This window comes from Mesoplodon bidens (assembly GCF_964165515.1).
Source record: "Mesoplodon bidens genome assembly, chromosome: 5".
Lineage (NCBI taxonomy): Eukaryota > Metazoa > Chordata > Mammalia > Artiodactyla > Ziphiidae > Mesoplodon > Mesoplodon bidens.
This window is the reverse complement of record NC_138161.1, coordinates 118,955,434-118,975,288: the sequence shown is the minus strand read 5'-3', so window position 1 is coordinate 118,975,288 and position 19,855 is coordinate 118,955,434. Positions and strand designations below refer to the sequence as shown.

General features: G+C 36.5%; 1 protein-coding gene across 1 annotated transcript in view; it reads right to left on the bottom strand.

Moving 5' to 3' along the window:
• Positions 1-19,855, bottom strand: part of KCNH8 (potassium voltage-gated channel subfamily H member 8) — a gene marked incomplete at both ends in the record, with an annotated part of 333,350 nt that overhangs the window by 150,118 nt on the left and 163,377 nt on the right. Inside the window, 2 exons of the mRNA XM_081235814.1 lie at positions 6,112-6,352; positions 11,447-11,574. Of these exons, the coding sequence (XP_081091940.1) occupies positions 6,112-6,352; positions 11,447-11,574 (369 nt within the window). The remainder of the gene's footprint in view (positions 1-6,111; positions 6,353-11,446; positions 11,575-19,855) is intronic.

Below are 19,855 nucleotides of genomic sequence, written 5' to 3'. Positions count from 1 at the left end.
GCATATAATTGTTCATAGTAGTCCCTTATGACCCTTTGTATTTCTTTGCTATCAGTTGTATCTTCTCCTGTTTCATTTCTGGTTTTATTTGAGTTTCTCTTCTTTTTTTCTTTTACTGAATCTAGCTAATGGTTTGTCAATTTTGCTTATCTTTTCAAAGACCCAGTTCCTAGTTTTATTGATCTTTTCCATTGTCTTTTTAGTCTCTACTTCATTTATTTCTTCTCTAATGTTTATTATTTTCTTCCTTTTTCTAACATTGGACTGTGTTCTTTTTCTAGCTTTTTGGGGGTGTAAAGTTAGGTTGTTTATTTGAGATTCTTCTGTTTCTAGAGGTACGCTTGAATCACTCTGAACTTCCTTCCCTCTTGAAACTGTTTTTGTTGCATTCAAAAGATTCTGGTATGTTGTATTTTCATTTTTATTTGTCTCAAGGTATTTTAAAATTTCACCTTTGATTGCCTCATTGACCCTTTTCTTGTTCGGTAGCATTTGTTTAATCTCCACATATCTGAGATTTTCCCAGTATTTTTCTTGTAATTGATTTCTAGTTTCATACCATGTGGTCAGAAGAAAAGGCTTCACATGACTTCAATCTTCTTTAATTTATTGAGACTTGTTATGTGGCCTAACATATGATCTCTCCTGGAAAATATTGCATGTACACTTGAGAAGAATGTGTATTCTGCTACTTTTGGATGGAATGTTCTGTATATATATATTCATTGCCTCTGATCTAATGTGTTAAGGCCAATGCTTCCTTATTGATTTTCTTCTGAATGATCTATGCATTGATGTATGTGGGATATTAAAGTTCCCTAGTATTATCGTATTGCTCTCTATTTCTCCCTTTAGGTCTGTTAATATTTGCTTTGTATATTTAGGTGCTCCTATGTTGGGTGCATAAATATTTACAAATGTTATATCTTCTTGTTGTATTTATCCCTTTCTCATTATGTAATATCTGACTTTGCCTCTTATTACCATCTTTGTTTTATTTTATATATATATTTTTTAAATTTATTTTTTATTATTTAGTTTTGGAAGTGTTGGGTCTTTGTTGCTGTGCACAGACTTTTTCTCTAGTTGTGGCAAGTGGGGGCCACTCTTCATTGAGGTGTGCAGGCTTCTTATTGTGGTGGCTTCTCCCATTGTGGAGCATAGGCTCCAGGTGTGCAGGCTTCAGTAGCTGTGGTGCATGGGCTTAGCTGCTCTGCAGCATGTGGAATCCTCCCAGACCAGGGCATGAACCCGTGTCCCCTGCATTGGCATGTGGATTCTTAACCACTGTGCTACCAGGGAAGCCCACCATCTTTGTTTTAAAGTCTATTTTATCTGAGTATAGATACCCCAACTTTCTTTTGCTTTCCATTTGTGTGAAACAACTTTTCCATCCCTTCACTTTCAGTCTGTGTGTGTTCTTACATCTAAAGTGAGTTTCTTATAGACAGTATGTAGATGGGTCTTGTTTATCTATCCATTCAGCCACTCTATGCCTTTTGATTTAGTCCATGAACATGTAATTTTTGATAGGTATGTACTTATTGCTGTTTTGTTAATTGATTTTTGACTTTTGTAGTTCTTCTCTGTTTTTTCTTCTTCTCTTGTTCTCCTCCCTTGTGCTTTGGTGGTTTTCTTTGCTGTTATGGTTAGATTCCTTTCTCATTATCTGTTGGGTATCTACTACAGGCTTTTGTTTTGTGATTACCACAATACTCACATATGATAGCCTATATATAAATAACAGCCTATTTTAAGTTGATAGCAAGGTAAGTTTGAGTACATTCTAAAACCCTATATTTTAACTACCCCTCCATGTCTTCTCTTTTTGATGTCATAATTTACATCTTTTTATTTTGTGTATTCCTTAATTATTGTACATATAGCTATTTTTACTAATTTTATCTTTTAACCTTCATAACAGCTTTATAAATGCTTAAATACTACCTTTATTATAAATATTTACCTTTATTGATAAAATTTTTACTTTCATTTCTTTGTTACTAATTAGTACCTTTAGAGGTCCCTTTAACATTTCTTATAAAGTCATTTTAGTGGTGTGAACTTTAGTTTTTGCTTGTCTGGAAAACTGTTTTTCTCTCCTTTGATTCTGGATGACAATCTCACTGGGTAGATTACTCTTGGTTGGAAGTTTCCCCCTTTCAACACTTTGAATATATTGTGCTACTCCCCTCTGGCCTGCAAAGTTTCTCCTGAAAAATCTGCTTATAATCTTATGGGGCTGCCTCTGTGCACAAGTCATTTTACTCTTGCTGCTTTTAACATTCTCTCTTTAACTTTTGATATTTTAATTATAATGTGCCTTGGTATGGATCTTTTGGGGTTCATCTTTTTGGAATTCTCTGGATCTGAATCTGGATGTCTGTTTCTTTCCCGTTATTAAGGTTTTTAGCTGTTATTTCTTCAAATAAATTTTCTGCCCCTTTCTCTTTTTCTTCTCCTTCTGAACCCTCTATAATGCAAATGTTATTTTGCTTCATGTTGTCCCATAGATCATTTAAGCTATTTCCACTTATTTATTTATTTAGGTATAGTTGCTTTACAGTGTTGTGTTAATTTCTGCTGTACAATGAAGTGAATCAGCTATATGTATACTTATATCCCTTCCCTCTTGGACCTCCCTCCCAACACCCCCATCCCACCCATCTAGGTCATCACAGAGCACTGAGCTGAACTCCCTGGGCCATACAGCAGGTTTCCACTAGCTATCAATTTTACACATGGTAGTGTGTATATGCCAATCCTAATCTCCCAGTTCATCCCATTCCCCTTTCCCCCATGTCCACATGTTCGTTTTCTATGTCTGCATCTCTACCCCTGCCCTGCAAATATGTTCATCTGTACCATTTTTCTAGATTCCACATATATGTGCTAATATATGATATTTGTTTTTTTCTTTCTGGCTTACGTCACTCTGTATGACAGACTCTAGGTCCATCCACATCTCTACAAATGACCCAATTTCATTCCTTTTTATGGCTGAGTAATATTCCATTGTATATATGTACACCTTCTTTATCTATTCATCTGTTGATGGACATTTAGATTGCTTCCATGTCCTGGCTATTGTAAATAGTACTGCAATTATTATTATTTTTTCTTTCTTTCTTTTTTGCTCTTCTCTTTGGGTGCATCCCACTACCCTGTCTTCCAGATCACCGATTCTTTCTTCTGCTTCAATTAGTCTGCTGTTGAATCCCTCTAGTGTATTTTCCAGTTCAACTATTATATTCTTCAGTCATGTGCCTTCTTACATTTTCTTTCTCTTTGTTAAAGTTCTCACTATTTTTATCCATTCTTTTCTGAGTTTGGTGAGGATCTTCATGACCATTCTTTTGAACTCTTTACCTAATTGATTATTATTTCTATTTCACTAAGTTTCCCCCCCCCTGCGTTTTTAACTTGTTCTTTCCTTTGGAACATATTCTTGTTTCCTCATTTTGCCTGGCTCTCTGTGTTTCTATGCATTCTCCTTTCAGTCCTGGAGAGACCTTTGTAGGAGATGAACCTTGTTGTTCAACCTTGCCCTGGCTCTTGGTTGTCTCTCGAACTTTTGTGATTGTCTAAGCAGCCTGATTGGCTCTTGATAGATCCCAGTTGTTGAGGGTGTGCCAATACCTGTCAATGTTCCAAAGGGAGGATCTCAGCACCTAGTTTCAGGCTGATTGGAAGTCAGGTCCTCAGTCATCAGCTTTTAAAGTCTGCAAATATTTACAGTCCTCTGAGACTTCAGTTGTAAACCCTACTGGCCACTAGACCAGGCAATTTGGAGGTGTCCCCCTGGTGACAATTGCAAAAATCAGGGTTCCAGGTGAGTCTATAAGCTCTTCACTGGGAAGTACTGGTGAGCTGTAGTATGGCCAAGGAAGAGCACAGAGAAGGCATCCCCAGCCTGTGTTCCCTGAGGGCACCTTCTTAGTTCCTAGATGTGTAGTAAACCTGAAGCCTGCCCTTCAGGCTGAAGCTCTAGGACAAGAAAATAGACCTTTTTTCACAGGAAGATCTGGAGCGTGTTCAGTGTGCTGTCTGTGCTATGCCATAGGGGTGATGTCCTGCCGAGAACTGTCTCTCTGACTGTTTCAGCCCCATGGGGCCCAGAAGCACAAGTTTCCCTGGCCACCAGAGCCAGGCAATCAAGGAGTATGCACCAGTGGCTTTAGTGGGGTGGGGTATGCCCATCAACACTAGCTAAATAGAAGGAGACCAAAACTGGCACCCACTAGCCCCTCAGTCACTGGAGAAAGCCCCCACCAGCTTCTGCCCCTCGAGCAGACACGTTAATATTAGCTAATACATCTCCTTCACATATGGTCTAGGCACTTTTCAAACTGCTGCTTGAACACTTGGTCCCAGGGTGAGTAAGTCTGTGAGTGAGCCCTTTAAGAGTGGAATCTCTGTGCCCTACAGCCCTTTGAGACTTCTGGATGTAAGCTCCATTGGCTTTCAAAGTCAGATGTTTGAGGGGTTTGTCTCTCAGGTGCAGGTCTCAAGGGTTGGGGTCCTGATGTTAGGCATGAACCCCTCACTCCTCAGGAAGAATTTCCATACATGTGAGATCCTTCCAGGCGTGGGTTGCCACATAAGTACTGGGGTTTTTGGTGAGACCGAATCTTTGCCTCTCCTACCTTCTTCACGTGGTCCTTTTATCTTTTTGCGAAGGATCTGTTCAGCTAGTTTTCAGGTCTTTTTCACAGGAAGTTGTTCCATATACAGCTGTGTATTTGCTGTTTCCATGGGAGGAGGTGAGTTCAGGCTTTTCCTACACTGCCATCTTGAAAGGTCTCTTGTACAGTTTTCATTTTAAATTCTTTTTCAAACTGGAATGTTGTTGCTTGCCATTTAACTGTGATTTAATACCCCTTATGGTTATACTTTTCCAATAAAGAATAGTTAAAGTTAAAAAAAAAGGTTAAAGATAAGTTTCCTTGAGTTTGCAGCCTTACCAAGCTACCTAACTAGACAACATTGCCATCTAGTGGCCTAAACATACTACAGCCATCACCTTTGGGGTGGGAGTTGGGGTCCTAGCATAGGTCTGAGGGGTGTGTCCAGGAAGCGCAATGTTAACAGTGATGCCAAAGCCACATCAAGAACATACAAACTCTTCCAGAGCAAACACGTGAGACCTTCAGTTGGAGAATCCAAAGCTGTACCAGCTCCACAGAGAAAAAAGTACCACTGCCACTGAAACAATCTTTTGATCAGCCTCACTTATTTATTTCCTTTTCTTTGAACTTTTAGGGTCCATTTTTTCATTTCCTTGTTCACCTACTGCTTGAAAACATTTTCCAAACATTCTCTCATCTTTATGAAAAGGATGTTACCCTACATCACCATGAAAAGGTAAAGACACAAGGAATCAAATTGCTAATGGTGGTCAGGAACTCCACATGGGGGTCAATCTGAGCCTTCATGGAGAACTAGAATGAGCAAGCAAGAGCTGGGCTTTGGTCTAAACAAGACGAAGCTTTAAGAGACAGGAAAATAGGAGAAGGCTTACAAGCATGGAGCAGATGCAGCTTCAACTGAGATTCCAAATATTCTAGAGATAAGTATTCTTAGCAAACATCCCTTGGGGCCTCTTCTTTCGTTAAAATCAGATACTCAGGGTTTCTCCTGATTGACTAGAAGGTTTATGTAAGCCGTTGCTTCTGCAACTAGGCCACCTATGGCAACCACCATGAACTGCCGGAAAAGCACGATGGGCATGAAGAAACATGCCCAAGACGGGACCATTATCAGAACACCACTGATAGGTTCTTGCCAACGCTCATCTCTGACCCTGTACAGGTAAGATCATAAGAGAAGTTGAGAGTACAAACAAAACAGTCATTAAGTCTTTTTCAACCCACTTTTGATGAAATAAGGATAGAAACAAAAAACATCGGTTTAGATCTGTTTGAACAAAGGAACAGTGAGAAAGCTGGAAGAGGCAATTTTCAGAAATCCAAATATGTGCTTCTCCAAAATTTGCATCAGAGGCTGAGTCATGCCCATGCAAATGGATCTTAGTTCAAATTCATGTTAGAAAAATCTGGAACACACTTACTTCCCCTATGCAAATCTAGGAAAACAGCCGTGGGTTCTTACCTATAATAAAAAGAATCTCCACTGCAATGTCACTGACTGTTGTGCTCCGAGTTGTCGATAGGTCATCATTGCCAATAAAGCAAACGTTGTAAGGTACAGTCACGGCAACATAAAACGTCGCCAATAGAATAAGCCAGTCCCAGCCGGCTTTGAAAGTGCTAAAATGCAAAAGTATGAATTTGGACTTTTTTGCATCAGAAACTTTATACTCCGGAAATGCTGGTTTATCTACAAAAACATTCTGTGGATAAAGACAAAAAAGGAGAGAAGGGAGAAACACAACATTAGAAATAAGGAACACACAGCCTTAAACACATGGGGAGAATTATTTATACATACAATGTCAATACATCTTTATTTTTTTTGAATTTTATTTATTTTTTTATACAGCAGGTTCTTATTAGTTATCCATTTTATACTTATTAATATATATATGTCAATCCCAATACCCCAACAATGTCAATACATCTTACAAATGACTTTTAGAAGTTGGTGATGCAAAAAGTAGACTTTTAAGTATGTTAAAATCGGGCAGAGATCTTTGTCATAAGTGACAGGAATATGCAGAGTGTAGTCACCAGTGTTAATAAGTGACTAATCTAGATTTTGTTCATGAAGAATTAAAAGATCACTACCTAGAATGTCACCTAGAACCATCCAAAGTTGCAAGTATAAGCCTACATACATTATAAACACAAAGATACAGTTATGTTCCTACTGTCATGGGGACATTCCATATACTTATAGTTTTGAGATGACAGTCATTATCTAAAGAATTTATTGGGCCTGAAATACTTCTAATAGCAGCAAAGGTATCATTTTTTTTTTCTCAAAAGGTTAGAGCTATATGATCAATTCAATTGTGAATAGCTGTTAACATGTCTTTCAAACTAAAAGCAGGTTGTGCTGACTCCTTGCATTTCGTATTATGGTTGTTGGTGAAGTTTCCAGCTGGGAACCCAAATCTCATAACCTTGATGGACATAGGTTTATTCTGGCACTGGCTAGCCCTTGTTAAGATGGCAAAGCAAGAAACAGTTACTTAACAGTTATTATTCAAGTCATGGGAGGAGAAAAGCAATGTTCACTGTGCAGCTGATTAAATGCAGAAGAGTTTTTATAGCTGCCGGAGTTTTTATAACTGCAAAAGCACTTCACTTTGAAAGCAGTCCAGATTGAGGAACAATTCTCTTTATTGCTGTGAGACAAAGGGAGGCCCAACAATAGCGTGTGTGGCAATTTGACAGCCTATGACCAGATACTTGCAGACCTTCCTTTGACCTCAATTAATGAGAAATACAAGATAGGTAATGGAAACTTAAATTGGAAAGTTACGTTGAATGAACAGTTCAAAGTTCTTGAATACCTGTTACTTGCAGGTCGCAGCGTGTTTTCTTGCTTCTGGCACTGAAGGAAGGGCAAATTAATGTGGTATGTCCAGGGATACCTAAAGTACTTGGAATCAGGAGCACAAGCTCTTTAGTGGTGACTCTCAGTGCCCAAATATTTCTGCTACCTTAATATGAATGCCTCTCCTAGCTTGCATCTCTCTTTGGTAGGCATTTACAGCACACGTTTCTACTTCCTGTTAATAGTCTCACTCATCCCACAGGGCACCTGATAAAACCAGGATTTGGTGGTGAGGGAGGGCCTGCTTCACTCCTTCCAGATGGTTCTTTGATGCCCATCTGCCACGGTGTTTATGCTCCATTCAATTCCCTGACTTGACCTGCCTCCTTTGCCTCATTCTCTGGTTTCTAGGAACAGGTTCCAAAGGTGGATTATGACATAAAACTGAGGAAGGAAGAAGAAAGTAACCCCTGTTGGGCTTCTCATCAAAGCTGAGGCTGGTGCATCGAAGAGAGACTTGGGGTCCATGAGTATAAATCTCAAGGTTGACAAGCACTTCTATTTACAATAGGACATGATGGTTTCCAATACGATTTTTTTCAAATATTTACTATGATAACACATAACCAAAAGCCATGGAAGAATATCTCAATTTTTATCCAAATAAGTCTTTTTCTATCATGTTACAGAAATGAAATGTTTACTTTATCTGAGGGAGAAGCCAGCTCTAGGAGTGAAGGTTGGGAAAACTCAAGAAGTAAAGTATTTTTTTTATTGAATTATGTTGATTATATGAAGCATTAGTGATGCTGATGAAAAAGGTCAGCAATGTAATAGTTATCTCCACAAATCAGAAAATAAATCACACTATTTCATTTTTATAGGCTACTTAAAATATATTATTGAAGTTATTTTAAAATATACTGAGAATCCAATACATCTCAGATTAGACTTAAATTTTAAAAGGTTTTTCATTCAAATTCTGCATATATCCTGACACAATCACCTAGTGAAAAAAAGAGATGTCCTCCTCCTCCTGCTTCTATATTTGTAAAGTTTTATCAAAAACCTTTTCAATGGAAGAAAATTTCTTACAATTAGAAAGTGTGCTTTTAGCAAGTAAGGGGGAAAAGACATTATTTATAACCCTGAAACCTATGAAGTTTGCCTAAAGAATAATACAACCAACTATCCTCGATGTTAGTTATATATCTTATTTATTAATTTTCAAGCGTATTGTTTAGTACCAATGGTGTTTGAGTAGTTTAACCTCTACCCTATGTATTACAGAAACAGAGTAGTTAAGGTCAAAGCCTAATCAAGGTAACTGTTTCCTAAACTATTTTTGCAACATGTCTTTGAAATTAACATCCAAATGAACAAAGGGATGGGAAAATGTTTCTACAGTAATTACGCTAATTGCAAGGTAGCATATGCCTTCGATGACTACCAGCCCGGTACCCTGTTGGTAATATGTGGGCATCTAAAGCACTGTCCCTTCAAGCTCCCAAGGCTCCCATGTGATCTTTGGGTTGAAGACATTTGCATCATCCCAATGTCATGTAATAGACAGAGTAACAAATCAAGGAAACCAGAAATTAAAAACCTTTTCCAAGAGGTACCATGTAGCAAAGTTAGAGCCAGGATTAAAGGGTGTTACATCCTGATTCTCAGAGCTTGCTAATGGCCTGATGAGCTAATTTGTTCTGAGTTGAATCATACATTCCTATTCCACAGAATTGTATCAGAGAAGCAGCAAGGTAGGGGCAGAAGCACCATGGCTTTGAGTCAGAAGATTCATGGATGGGTCCCACATCTGCTGTTCTACTTTTGAGACCTCAAATAAGTTGTTCTTTTCCATCTTTAAATTGGAACGAATAAAAATCATATCTAGTAATGGCCTGCTGTAAGGATCAAATGATTTGATAACAGCAAAAATAATTTGTAAATAGCAAAAAGCTACAAAAACATTAAGAAGTCTTTCTTGGGGGGCACATGAATGTTAACATATCCAGAATTCCCCAAAGACTGATTGTCTAGCCAGTAAACCATTCAGATCATTGTTTCCTCTTCCCTCTTCTCTCTTTCTGTTGTCTTTTAGTCATTATGCCCTGTTCTCCTTGAAAAGAGATGGTGAACAAGGCCAGTCCTGATTCCACATTTCCTTTTCAGAAATAAGACATTACCTGTATTGTCAGATTCACTGTGCTGATTTGACACCCTTCCTTACCATGTGTTATTTTAATGCTCCACCCTGATATTTGTACTTCTTAAATAAATGCAATTTAGCAAATTAGCCAAGGGGTGGGAGTTATGATTTTTTAAATAAGATTTTTAAGTACTGTTCTGTACTTTGTTGATCAAAAGGGGAAAAACAGCATGTTCTGTGAATGCATTTTTAAGCTCACTAATACTTAGTACATTTAAATGACTCTGGACTAAATGCTAGAAGAGTGTCATCTTTCAGCATTACAGAATCTCAGGCTAATATGTGTTTAGGTGTTTTGCTGACTGGCTTGCATAGAATCAACCCCAGGTGTGGTTACATTTGTTTCTTCCTAGAACTTGTTTACTGTCACTAAGGCTGACTTGGTAACTGAAGGCAGGTATGACGAGGAACCAGGGGAAGGATTCAGAGATCTAGTGGTGTGCACGGTTTGAAGTCTATCCCTGGACTCTCAGGAAACCAATGTGACATGCGGGTGTCCCTAGAAAATCTTTATATTAAGCCAAGACAAACTAAACATAATGTGACTCTTAACAGTGGTGCGTGGCAGATCAGCACCAGCATGGGTGACGGTCCTGGACCACAAACAGATGCAAATAGCTTGTCTGGCTTCCAGAGAGGAATCCCACTGAAACACAACCAGGTTGGCAGCCCTTTCATGTCAGATTGTGCTCTACACCTGGGCTCGTGCATCTTTGCTCACTAAAATCAAGTAAGCAGATACTTTGTGTTTCTGATGCATGACTGCTTTAGCAAAGCATCCGTATGTCAGATTAGGTAGTCTCAAGCTCTCTGTGTACAATGAGATGCCAAAGACTCTCTTGCGTCCTTTACTCCCAGAACCTCAGGATCTGAGATCAATTCCAAAACAGCAATGGTTGTTTGATATGACTTTTTCTAAAGTCATTGGCAAGTTAGACCCTGAGTCTTGATGTCTGTTGCCCATAGTCACACATACCCCCAAAGTTGTATGTTCTGGAGATTCCACAAGGCAGATGAATGACACTACCATCATTTGAAAAATCATCTTTGAATATCTACAACCAAACAGACAGAGTTCTGGATCTCCGAGTGAAGTCTCTTAGTTCTCAGAACCAATTATAAAATTAACTGTAAAATCCTGGAGGACGTGTGTCACTTAAAACACCACAGAGTCACCTTTTATAGGCACAGTTGACAGATAACCACCAGGTTTCAGAGAAGAGCCCTACCATAATTTACTAAAAGTGTGACTTTAAAAAAAAACCATATAATATATGGCATGTCACTTCAAACCCAGTTCCAAGGTGTGAAATTTCCAACTCTGTGTTTCATAAAATGTAAATTTTCCAAATAAAGTAATGACTTTGATTTGTTCATGGTCCCCCTGGATGAAAGCATTCAGTGAAATTAGATAAGGTGCAAAACAGATGGAGCTAAAATTAAATTTGAGAAATTTTAACCAACAAACTATGGATGTGTAATATAACTTGTTCATAAAATGTAACCAGTCCCATTTGCAGTGTCCCTAGTACCATATTGTACGGACTGAAATAATATTCTATGCTGTGATAACACTATGATTAATCATTTTTATTACAGAAATGCCTCGTGACTGCTGACCTTTTCCAGTTTGTTTTTTATAGGAAAGCACAAGCCAAAGTGGAAAAAAAAATCTAGCAAAGCCAATAAATGCATAATTGGAGGCTTTCTTTTGTGAATCAAATACTGCCACCAAGGGAAAGTCTAGCATTCACTGTGTACACACACACCACCTACATTATTTATTTTCAATTTGTTCTTTTCTCTTCTTTGCAGGTGGCCAGAGATGTGATAAAGGACAGCTCGGCTCCGTCTCCGAGCTGAATCAAAGTGGATCCCTGTTCTTGATCTTCCTTTGGCTTTGTCTGGGGGAAAATAAAACTCATTAAGCATCAATGAATGTATCATTTGACCCCAAGAATGTCATTTTGGCAGTTCCTTCTTAAGAGCACATAGTACATGTTTTTCAACACCTAAAATTATTTGTTGGCTCCTAATGACATTTAATTTTAGTTCCTTACAATTTATTTACGTTTATCATCATATTAACATCATTATTTTTTAAAATTAAAGTAAAACATACAAGAGCACAGAGAAACTTTCAAACAGTTCAGGAAAGCATTAAGCAAAAAAAATCTTACTCCTTCCTTCCTGCTGTTCCACGTTCATATCCCTAATTCTACTTTCAACTTTTTTTTCTCAATTCTTTCCAGAAAAAAATATGTAATACATATGCTGTATCCACATTTATATTTATTTCTTTGCATAAATGGAAATTTGCAATAAAAACTATTTATATTTTACTTTTTCCACATCAAAGTAATGTAAATCATTTCTCATTTGCACATTATAGTTCTCTGTCATTTTTTTTACAGCTAAGAGTGTACCATGTTAAGGATATAACTAGTCTTATTTCCTTTACTATTTCCCTATCATGAATATTTAGGTTTATCCAGGATTTTTAAAAAATCTGTGTAGATAATCCTGCAATGAAAATTCTTAAATGCATAGAGCTGTGCATTGGTATGTCAAGATATTCAGTAAATAAATTACTAGGAATGGATATGTACATTTCAAATTTTGGTATACATATTCCAAATTTAATTCCAGCAGCTTACACTCCCAGCAACATTGAGTAGATGTGTCTGCTTTACCACAGACACCAAAATTATGAAATATAAAATAAGAGTAGCCTAACATTTTAATAGCTGAAAGGTGTCATAACATTGTTTGAAGTTGCACATTTTTAAAATGATGAGTGTGGATAAGCATTCACTTAAATATTGTCCAATTGCATTTATTCTTATGAAGTCTATTCATATTATTTTTGTCAATTTTGAAATTAAGTTGGTACTTTCTATTTATTTGCATGAGCTCTTTGTATATTAGTTACCATTTTCTTATCACACATGCTGTTGACAATGTTCCCCTTTTGTTACTTGACCTTGGATTTTTATTTATGCTGTATAAAAATTTTACATTTTTTATGTTGTCAGGCTTATCATCTATAAATTTTTGGTGTCTAGACTTTATGTCCGGCATAACCAAACTGTCTTCACTCAAAAATTATTTTTAAAAAATCTGTCTGCTTTCTTCCAACATGTTTATGTCTTCATTTTTTTATTTTAAACATTTAAAATTTTAATCCAATTGGATTCTATTTTAGTAAAATTAGGTAGGAATTCAGCTATTTTATTTTCTTTCCAAAGGCCTACTGCCAAAGAGAAATATATAAATTGACTCTATGAAATGAAGAAACATTTAGTGTTTATTTGGTCAGTTGGTGAACATATAATTTTATGCTTAATAAATTCTATATATATGACAATAATTGCAAAATATAAAAATTAAAAACTTATTTATCTAAGCTTCATCATCAAACCTCTGTAGTACTTTGAAGGCTGTTTGATTCCTCTTCATAAAAATGATTTGGTTTGTTTGCTACATTGGGGAAGCCATGTAACTATTATTGATGGCCAGTGTGTGCCAGGCCCTGTTCTAGATCCTCAGTATTAACCGATTTCAATTAATCTTCATAAATACTCAGTGAGATAAGCATTATAATCCTCCATTTACAGAGGAGAAAACTGAAAGGTCTAATATCGTGTCACATGACCACATGGCTAGTTAGGAGTAGGGCCAGTCTGTGAAGCCAGATTGGCCTAAATTCTCTACTTCCACATGTAGCCCAAGTCCTTTAATGATTTAAATCAATGTTCAAATGCTGCTTAGTGTTAAGTGTCACATAGATGAATATGTCATAATCAGTACCCCTCTCAGCCTGATCTCCAGGTGTTTCAAGGCCTTTAATTTTTAATGACAAGAAAATAGGATGTTTTATTCATGGCAAAAGTCTAATCTGATGTTACATGTTTTTTCATTGCTCACCTTTTGCTTCAAACTTTGAAAGAATGTTTAAAATAGAATATATATAACTATAGACCTGAATCAATAAAAACAGATTAACAAAAAAACACAATGTAGAAGATCAAAAGGGGTACGTTTTTTTGGAAACTTGATTGACCAAAGCACATTTTATTGTACTACTAAAAGTTAAGGTTAACGTCTTCATGTGTTAAGTTTTTTTGGTCTGCATAGAAGTCTTATAAGTAGCATCTGAAAATGTAACAATTAATCGAGCAGGGTGTAATTTTTACATATACTTAATTTGGAAAACTGCCGGAGTTTTAAGATAGTGTCTATAGGAATGTGGTAGGAAAGGCCAGCAGGCTGCTTATGCAATGTCAGTCGGTATGAAAATGATGGATAGAATTACAATGCTAACTACAAAATGGACCAGATTAGAGATTTATGGCAGTCAATAAGCCAAATCCCTTCTCTGTGGAGAAATCTAATTATGGGTGAGATATTCCAAATCAAACAACAGGAATTTTATAATTTAAAAAAATAATCCCTCAAAGGGAAATGTCAGAGAAATGTATGTGTCTTGGTCTTAGCTCTAAGTGGAAGAAAAAAAAAAAAAGGTTTCCTTGAAAAGTTTTAATCATGATTTAACCCTTATGCAATATTGGGACTGAAAATCATTCCACTTAGGTGATCAAAAATCTCCCAGGCAAAGGAATGAATTTAAAATGGTCCTGGGTTGGTAGCTCCCAAATGAAAAAATAAAAAATAAAAAATAGAGTTGGGAACAACTCACTTAAAAAAAAAAAAGGTCTTGACAGTGAAATTCATAATTTTCATATAAATACAAACACATAAAATATACATATGAAATACATTTGAAACACAAGTGTGTTTGTGTGTATAACTAGAAACAAGCCAAATGTCCATAAACAAAAAAGAAATGCATAAATGGTTGTATAGTCATGACATAGGATGTTAAAATTCCATTAAAGTAGCCTTAGTGAGAATAATTGGAAAATGAAAGAAATGGTGCCCCTACCTGTTGGCACAGAAAGATCTCAAAAACACAAATCTAAGTACAAAAACAATAAAGATGAGCACTGACAAAATGGCATCATTTTTATAATATTCACACACATGCAAAACTAAGTAATATACCATCTAGGGAAATGTATGTGCTAAAAACTACCCATAATCATATGACTACAGCAAATTGCAGATATTGGAAAACGTAGTATCTAGCTGGGTTACCATGTGCCTTACTAAATGGAATTAGTAAAATTCTGTTTTGTTAAACTGGCTTTGGGGTGTATGGGGATTTTAAAGAATATTTTCATATCATATGTATTACAGATATTATATTTTTGAATGTAAAAAATATTTCACAACAAATAAAGGACAAGATTAAAGTGGAATTGGACCATGTAGCAGTGGGACCTGACCAGATTCCTTAGAGTTGGGGTGGTTAGTGGTGAGGCATCAATTGCTTAAGATGAATGACTCAGGTTTAAAACCTGAAGGAGGAAGAGTTATTAATAAGATGACGGGTGGCAGAGGGAAGAACATTATTGAGAGCAAATAAAAGGTGTGAGAACCTTGGTCAGAAGGGAGCTCAGTGTCTTGGAAGAACTCAAAGAAGTCCTGGAGGGTTGGGATATAGAGAATGGGAAGAAGAGAAAAAAAAGGAAAAGTAGAAGGTAGGCAGAAGCCCACTTCACTTTTCCTCAGACTATGTCAGCCACACTGAGCTGTAGACAAAGCTGGGGAATACAGTCTCTAGTTGGGCAGCCATGTGCCCTGTTAAATCATAGTCCTGTGTGAAAGGGTCTCTCAGACACAGGATAAACCTGTATGGTCACCTCCATAACTATGGCTTGCTCTAAGAGAAAACCCAATAAGAGTCAACCAGAAGGATATACAAGTGAAAGAAATAAATGAAATGGAAAAGAAAGTTTAGAAAATATATGATCAATAAAACCAAAAGAAGATAAAAGTGTTAAACTTCTGGCAATTGTATTCAAGGAAAAATAGAGACAACATCAACAATGTTAAGCTTTTAAAAAGGACCATAAATTGAGAAGACTTTTAAAATGATGAGATTACTTTGTGCAAAATCTATCAGTATAGTTTTCTAGATTAAATGAATATTTTGGGGAGAGTAGTTAATTCCCAAAATAGGTCCCCAAAGTGGTAAAAACCTTGAATAGACCAATGACCATGGAAGGAAGTAGAGAAAGAGACAATTTCATTCATACTGCTTATCATCCCTACTAAAGGCTATTTCAGATGGTTTTAAAGCTCAGTGTTATCAAGTCTTAAAGGAACAAGTAATTTTTTTTTAGATTTTTTTTTAATTTTTTGCTTTATAACAAATTTAATCAGTTATACATATACATATGTTCCCATATCCCCTCCCTTTTGCGTCTCCCTCCCACCCTCCCTATCCCACCCCTCCAGGCGGTCACAAAGCATCGAGCTGATCTCCCTGTGCTATGCGGCTGCTTCCCACTAGCTATCTACCTTACGTTTGGTAGTGTATATATGTCCATGCCGCTCTTTCACTTTGTCACAGCTTACCCTTCCCCTTCCCCATATCCTCAAGTCCATTCTCTAGTAGGTCTGTGTCTTTATTCCTGTCTTACCCCTATGTTCTTCATGACATTTTTTTTTCTTAAATTCCATATATATGTGTCAGCATACAGTATTTGTCTTTCTCTTTCTGACTTACTTCACTCTGTATGACAGACTCTAGGTCCATCCACCTCATTACAAATAGCTCAATTTCATTTCTTTTTATGGCTGAGTAATATTCCATTGTATATATGTGCCACATCTTCTTTATCCATTCATCTGTCGATGGACACTTAGGTTGCTTCCATGTCCTGGCTATTGTAAATAGAGCTGCAATGAACATTGTGGTACATGACTATTTTTGAATTATGGTTTTCTCAGGGTATATATCTAGTAGTGGGATTAATGGGTCATATGGTAGTTCTATTTTTAGTTTTTTAAGGAGCCTCCATACTCTCCTCCATAGTGGCTGTATCAATTTACATTCCCACCAACAGTGCAAGAGGGTTCCCTTTTCTCCACACCCTCTCCAGCATTTATTGTTTGTAGATATTTTGATGATTATCTATCTACTTTTAAAAGTTGATAATTGTTACAGCTAGATAATGAATGCATGGGATTTTATTGTAATATGTTTTCTACTTTTTTTTCTGGATTAAAATTTTTCATAACAAAAAAGTTTTAAAACATACTAAAAGACATCAAAATTTGTGGTTATAATCTAAGCAGGTACCAAACCACTAGCCATTTTGATTCTTAAAAGTGAACACTCCCTATATTTGAAAATTAAAATATTAAAATCAGAAAAAATATTCACCAAACAGTTAACAGAGGAGGAGGAGAGGCAAATGGAAGAGTAAGTATTTCTATTTTAAAAAAAATCTACGCTTCTTAACAATACTGGTAGAAACATATTTTCAGAAAATATCATAGAAACAAAAATACTTTGATGAGTGATTCTTTGAATCCTTTGAATTCATGAAAGTGTCTTTCAGATATAAATTCAAATAACTGGACCAAGGATGGGGTAATTATCTTTTAGTGAGCACCAGGAATTTCACAGAGAGAGCTGTATGTACACAAATCAGAAATAGCACACCAATCTGCCAGAGGACACTGCATTTCTGCTTTTTACTCCATTTTTTTAAGTTGAATGTTGCTAGTTAAGTAGAAAACAGAGAAACTGGGAGAAAACTTTTGGCCCAGGTTACTGGGATCATGTTAAATAATTTAATTTTAACTGTTAGAAAAATATTAGGATGATCTACACCGGAAAGATGTGAACTGACTTTTGCTTTTGGATTTAGAGGATTTTATATGCAGAAAGACCAAACAAATGGTGTTTAGCCATAAAAACTCTAATGGATTGGTGAGAACTGGCCTCTAATTACTTACTCTTTTAGGACATAGTTCTGACAATATTTATCAAGGACATAAATAAATCTAGCAACACACACTAATGAAAAAATTTCCTGCATATTCTAAATATAACAAGTATTATGATAGACACAGAATTCTCTTATTCACAATTTAGTTTTTTAAATGCTTCATCACATACTGGTTAGGAGTTTCTTTTATGGAAATTCTAATCACACAAAATAATGCATGAATCAAGCAAGATAATGTGCTTTCTTCACTTTTGTACTCTCAAAAATTGTAATCAGTCAATTGTCCCTAATCATTGCTGTTAGTTCCTGCTTATTCTTCCCCCTACAGGATTTATCAAAACATCAAATAATGCAGTTTCTGGAATCTTGCACGGATGGTGTGGCCCTTGAAACAAGTTTTTAATGCTTATTTGGGTGTTCTGTAGAAGAATTCAAGTTAACATATTTTTACTGAAAAGTGCCAATAGTTTAGTTGTAATTATAGTGTGTGAAATTTGGAGTGAGTAGTTCAGAGGAAGATGGTTTAAAAGACCCCAAAAATTATTATGCAGAATAAAACTGATGGAAAAAGAGATAGATTAAAACACAAAGTTGTAAATATTAGGCACCAGAAACACAATCTTTTAGAAGAAAAAGGATTTCATGTGGACCTAGGAACAGACAATGAAGATGGATTACTTAGGCAACAGGAGACATGAGCCAAGGCTCAGGGGTAGCAATAGCATGATAATTTCAGGAAAGAATAAGGCAATCAGCATAAGAGAATAGTAATTTTCAAAATGCTCTATAAAGCTTGAAGCATTTTTTTTGGAAACTGCCGGAGGGCTTAGGACAAATGCATTTGATTATTATAAGTGGTTTTTAGAAAGTTTCAAAAATTTTTCTTTTCCACTTAAAGGTAATGGATAGAAAAACTGGGAGAGAGAGGTAGAAACAGGGAAAAATAGAGGAATTTTTAGCATTTATTGAGCATCTATCATGTTTCAGTTAATCACTGTGGATAAACTGTATTAATATAAACCTCATGTTAACCCTATCAGGTAAGTTTTATCCTCTCTACTTAGTACATGAGGTAGGAGAGCTGATGTACCTTGTTCAGTGTCATACAATCAGGAATAAGTGCCTTTGGCATCCATTTGGAGGTCTATATGTCTGTAAAACCCATGTATTTTCCAATAAACATACTACATTAAAGAGAATGATGACAACCATTCACCCCTTATAAACTGAGAAACCGTTGATTCCACTGACCCTGACAGAAAAAATATAAAAAGGGAGTCAGGAGGAGAAGGTGGAAGATGTGGTGAGATGGAATGGTTTCCCAGAGGGTGGTTGGCTGCAAATATGGCCACCAAACAAGCCTCACATTCTTATCCATACATGCCTCTCTCCCAATCAAAACACAGAGTTTATTTCCTCTCCCCTTGAATTTGAGCTAGTCCTGTGACTTTCTCTGACCAACAGAATATGGCAGAAGAGATAGTGTGTGACTTCTGGAATTATGAAGCTTCTGTATTTGCCCTCTTTGCGATGCAGCCTTCATGTAAATTAGCAAGGACTCAACTACCTAGTAACAGAGAATGATAGATAAAGATGGAGCTAGATAGAGAGGGAGGGAGGGAGAGAAACCTAGACAACTCCCAGTCATTACATCCTCCTTCATTAGGGCACCAGATGTGAGAAATCTTTAGAATGTTTCGGTCCCAGCTGAGGTCCAAGCTAATAGCAGCTACATAAGTGACTCCAGCCAACACTATCTGGAGCAGAAGAACTATATAGCCTACCCTAAGAATCACAAGAAATAATAAAACTGTTGCTGATTCCAAGTTTTGGGGAAATTTGTTATGTAGCAAAGGTTAACTGATACACCTAGTTTTGGGATCCTGGAGTGGAGAAAACAAATTTTCAGGAAAAGATGAAAGACAGAGCAATGGAGTAGTGTTACCTTAGTTTCTATCTTTATTCAGATCCCTGAGCCTATATCTGACCTTAAAGAGTACCTCTATTAAAACACAAATACTCCCTGGAAGGGAGACAGGGCTTCTTAGCAAGGATTAGTTAACAACCAAAAAAACACCAACATACAGCATAGGACAGAGGAAAAGGTTCTATTTAAGACTGACCCAGAAAGAAGAGTAAGAAAGGATCAGAGAGAAGTCAACCCTTGCAGAGCCTTGGCCTTGCCACACCTAGTTAATACCAGTACTATCACCTCCACAATCACCACTAATCATAATCATTTACTGTGATTATGATAGACTTACAACCACCTACTTTATGCAAATATTACCCTAGATAACATCTAATTTATTTTTTCTCT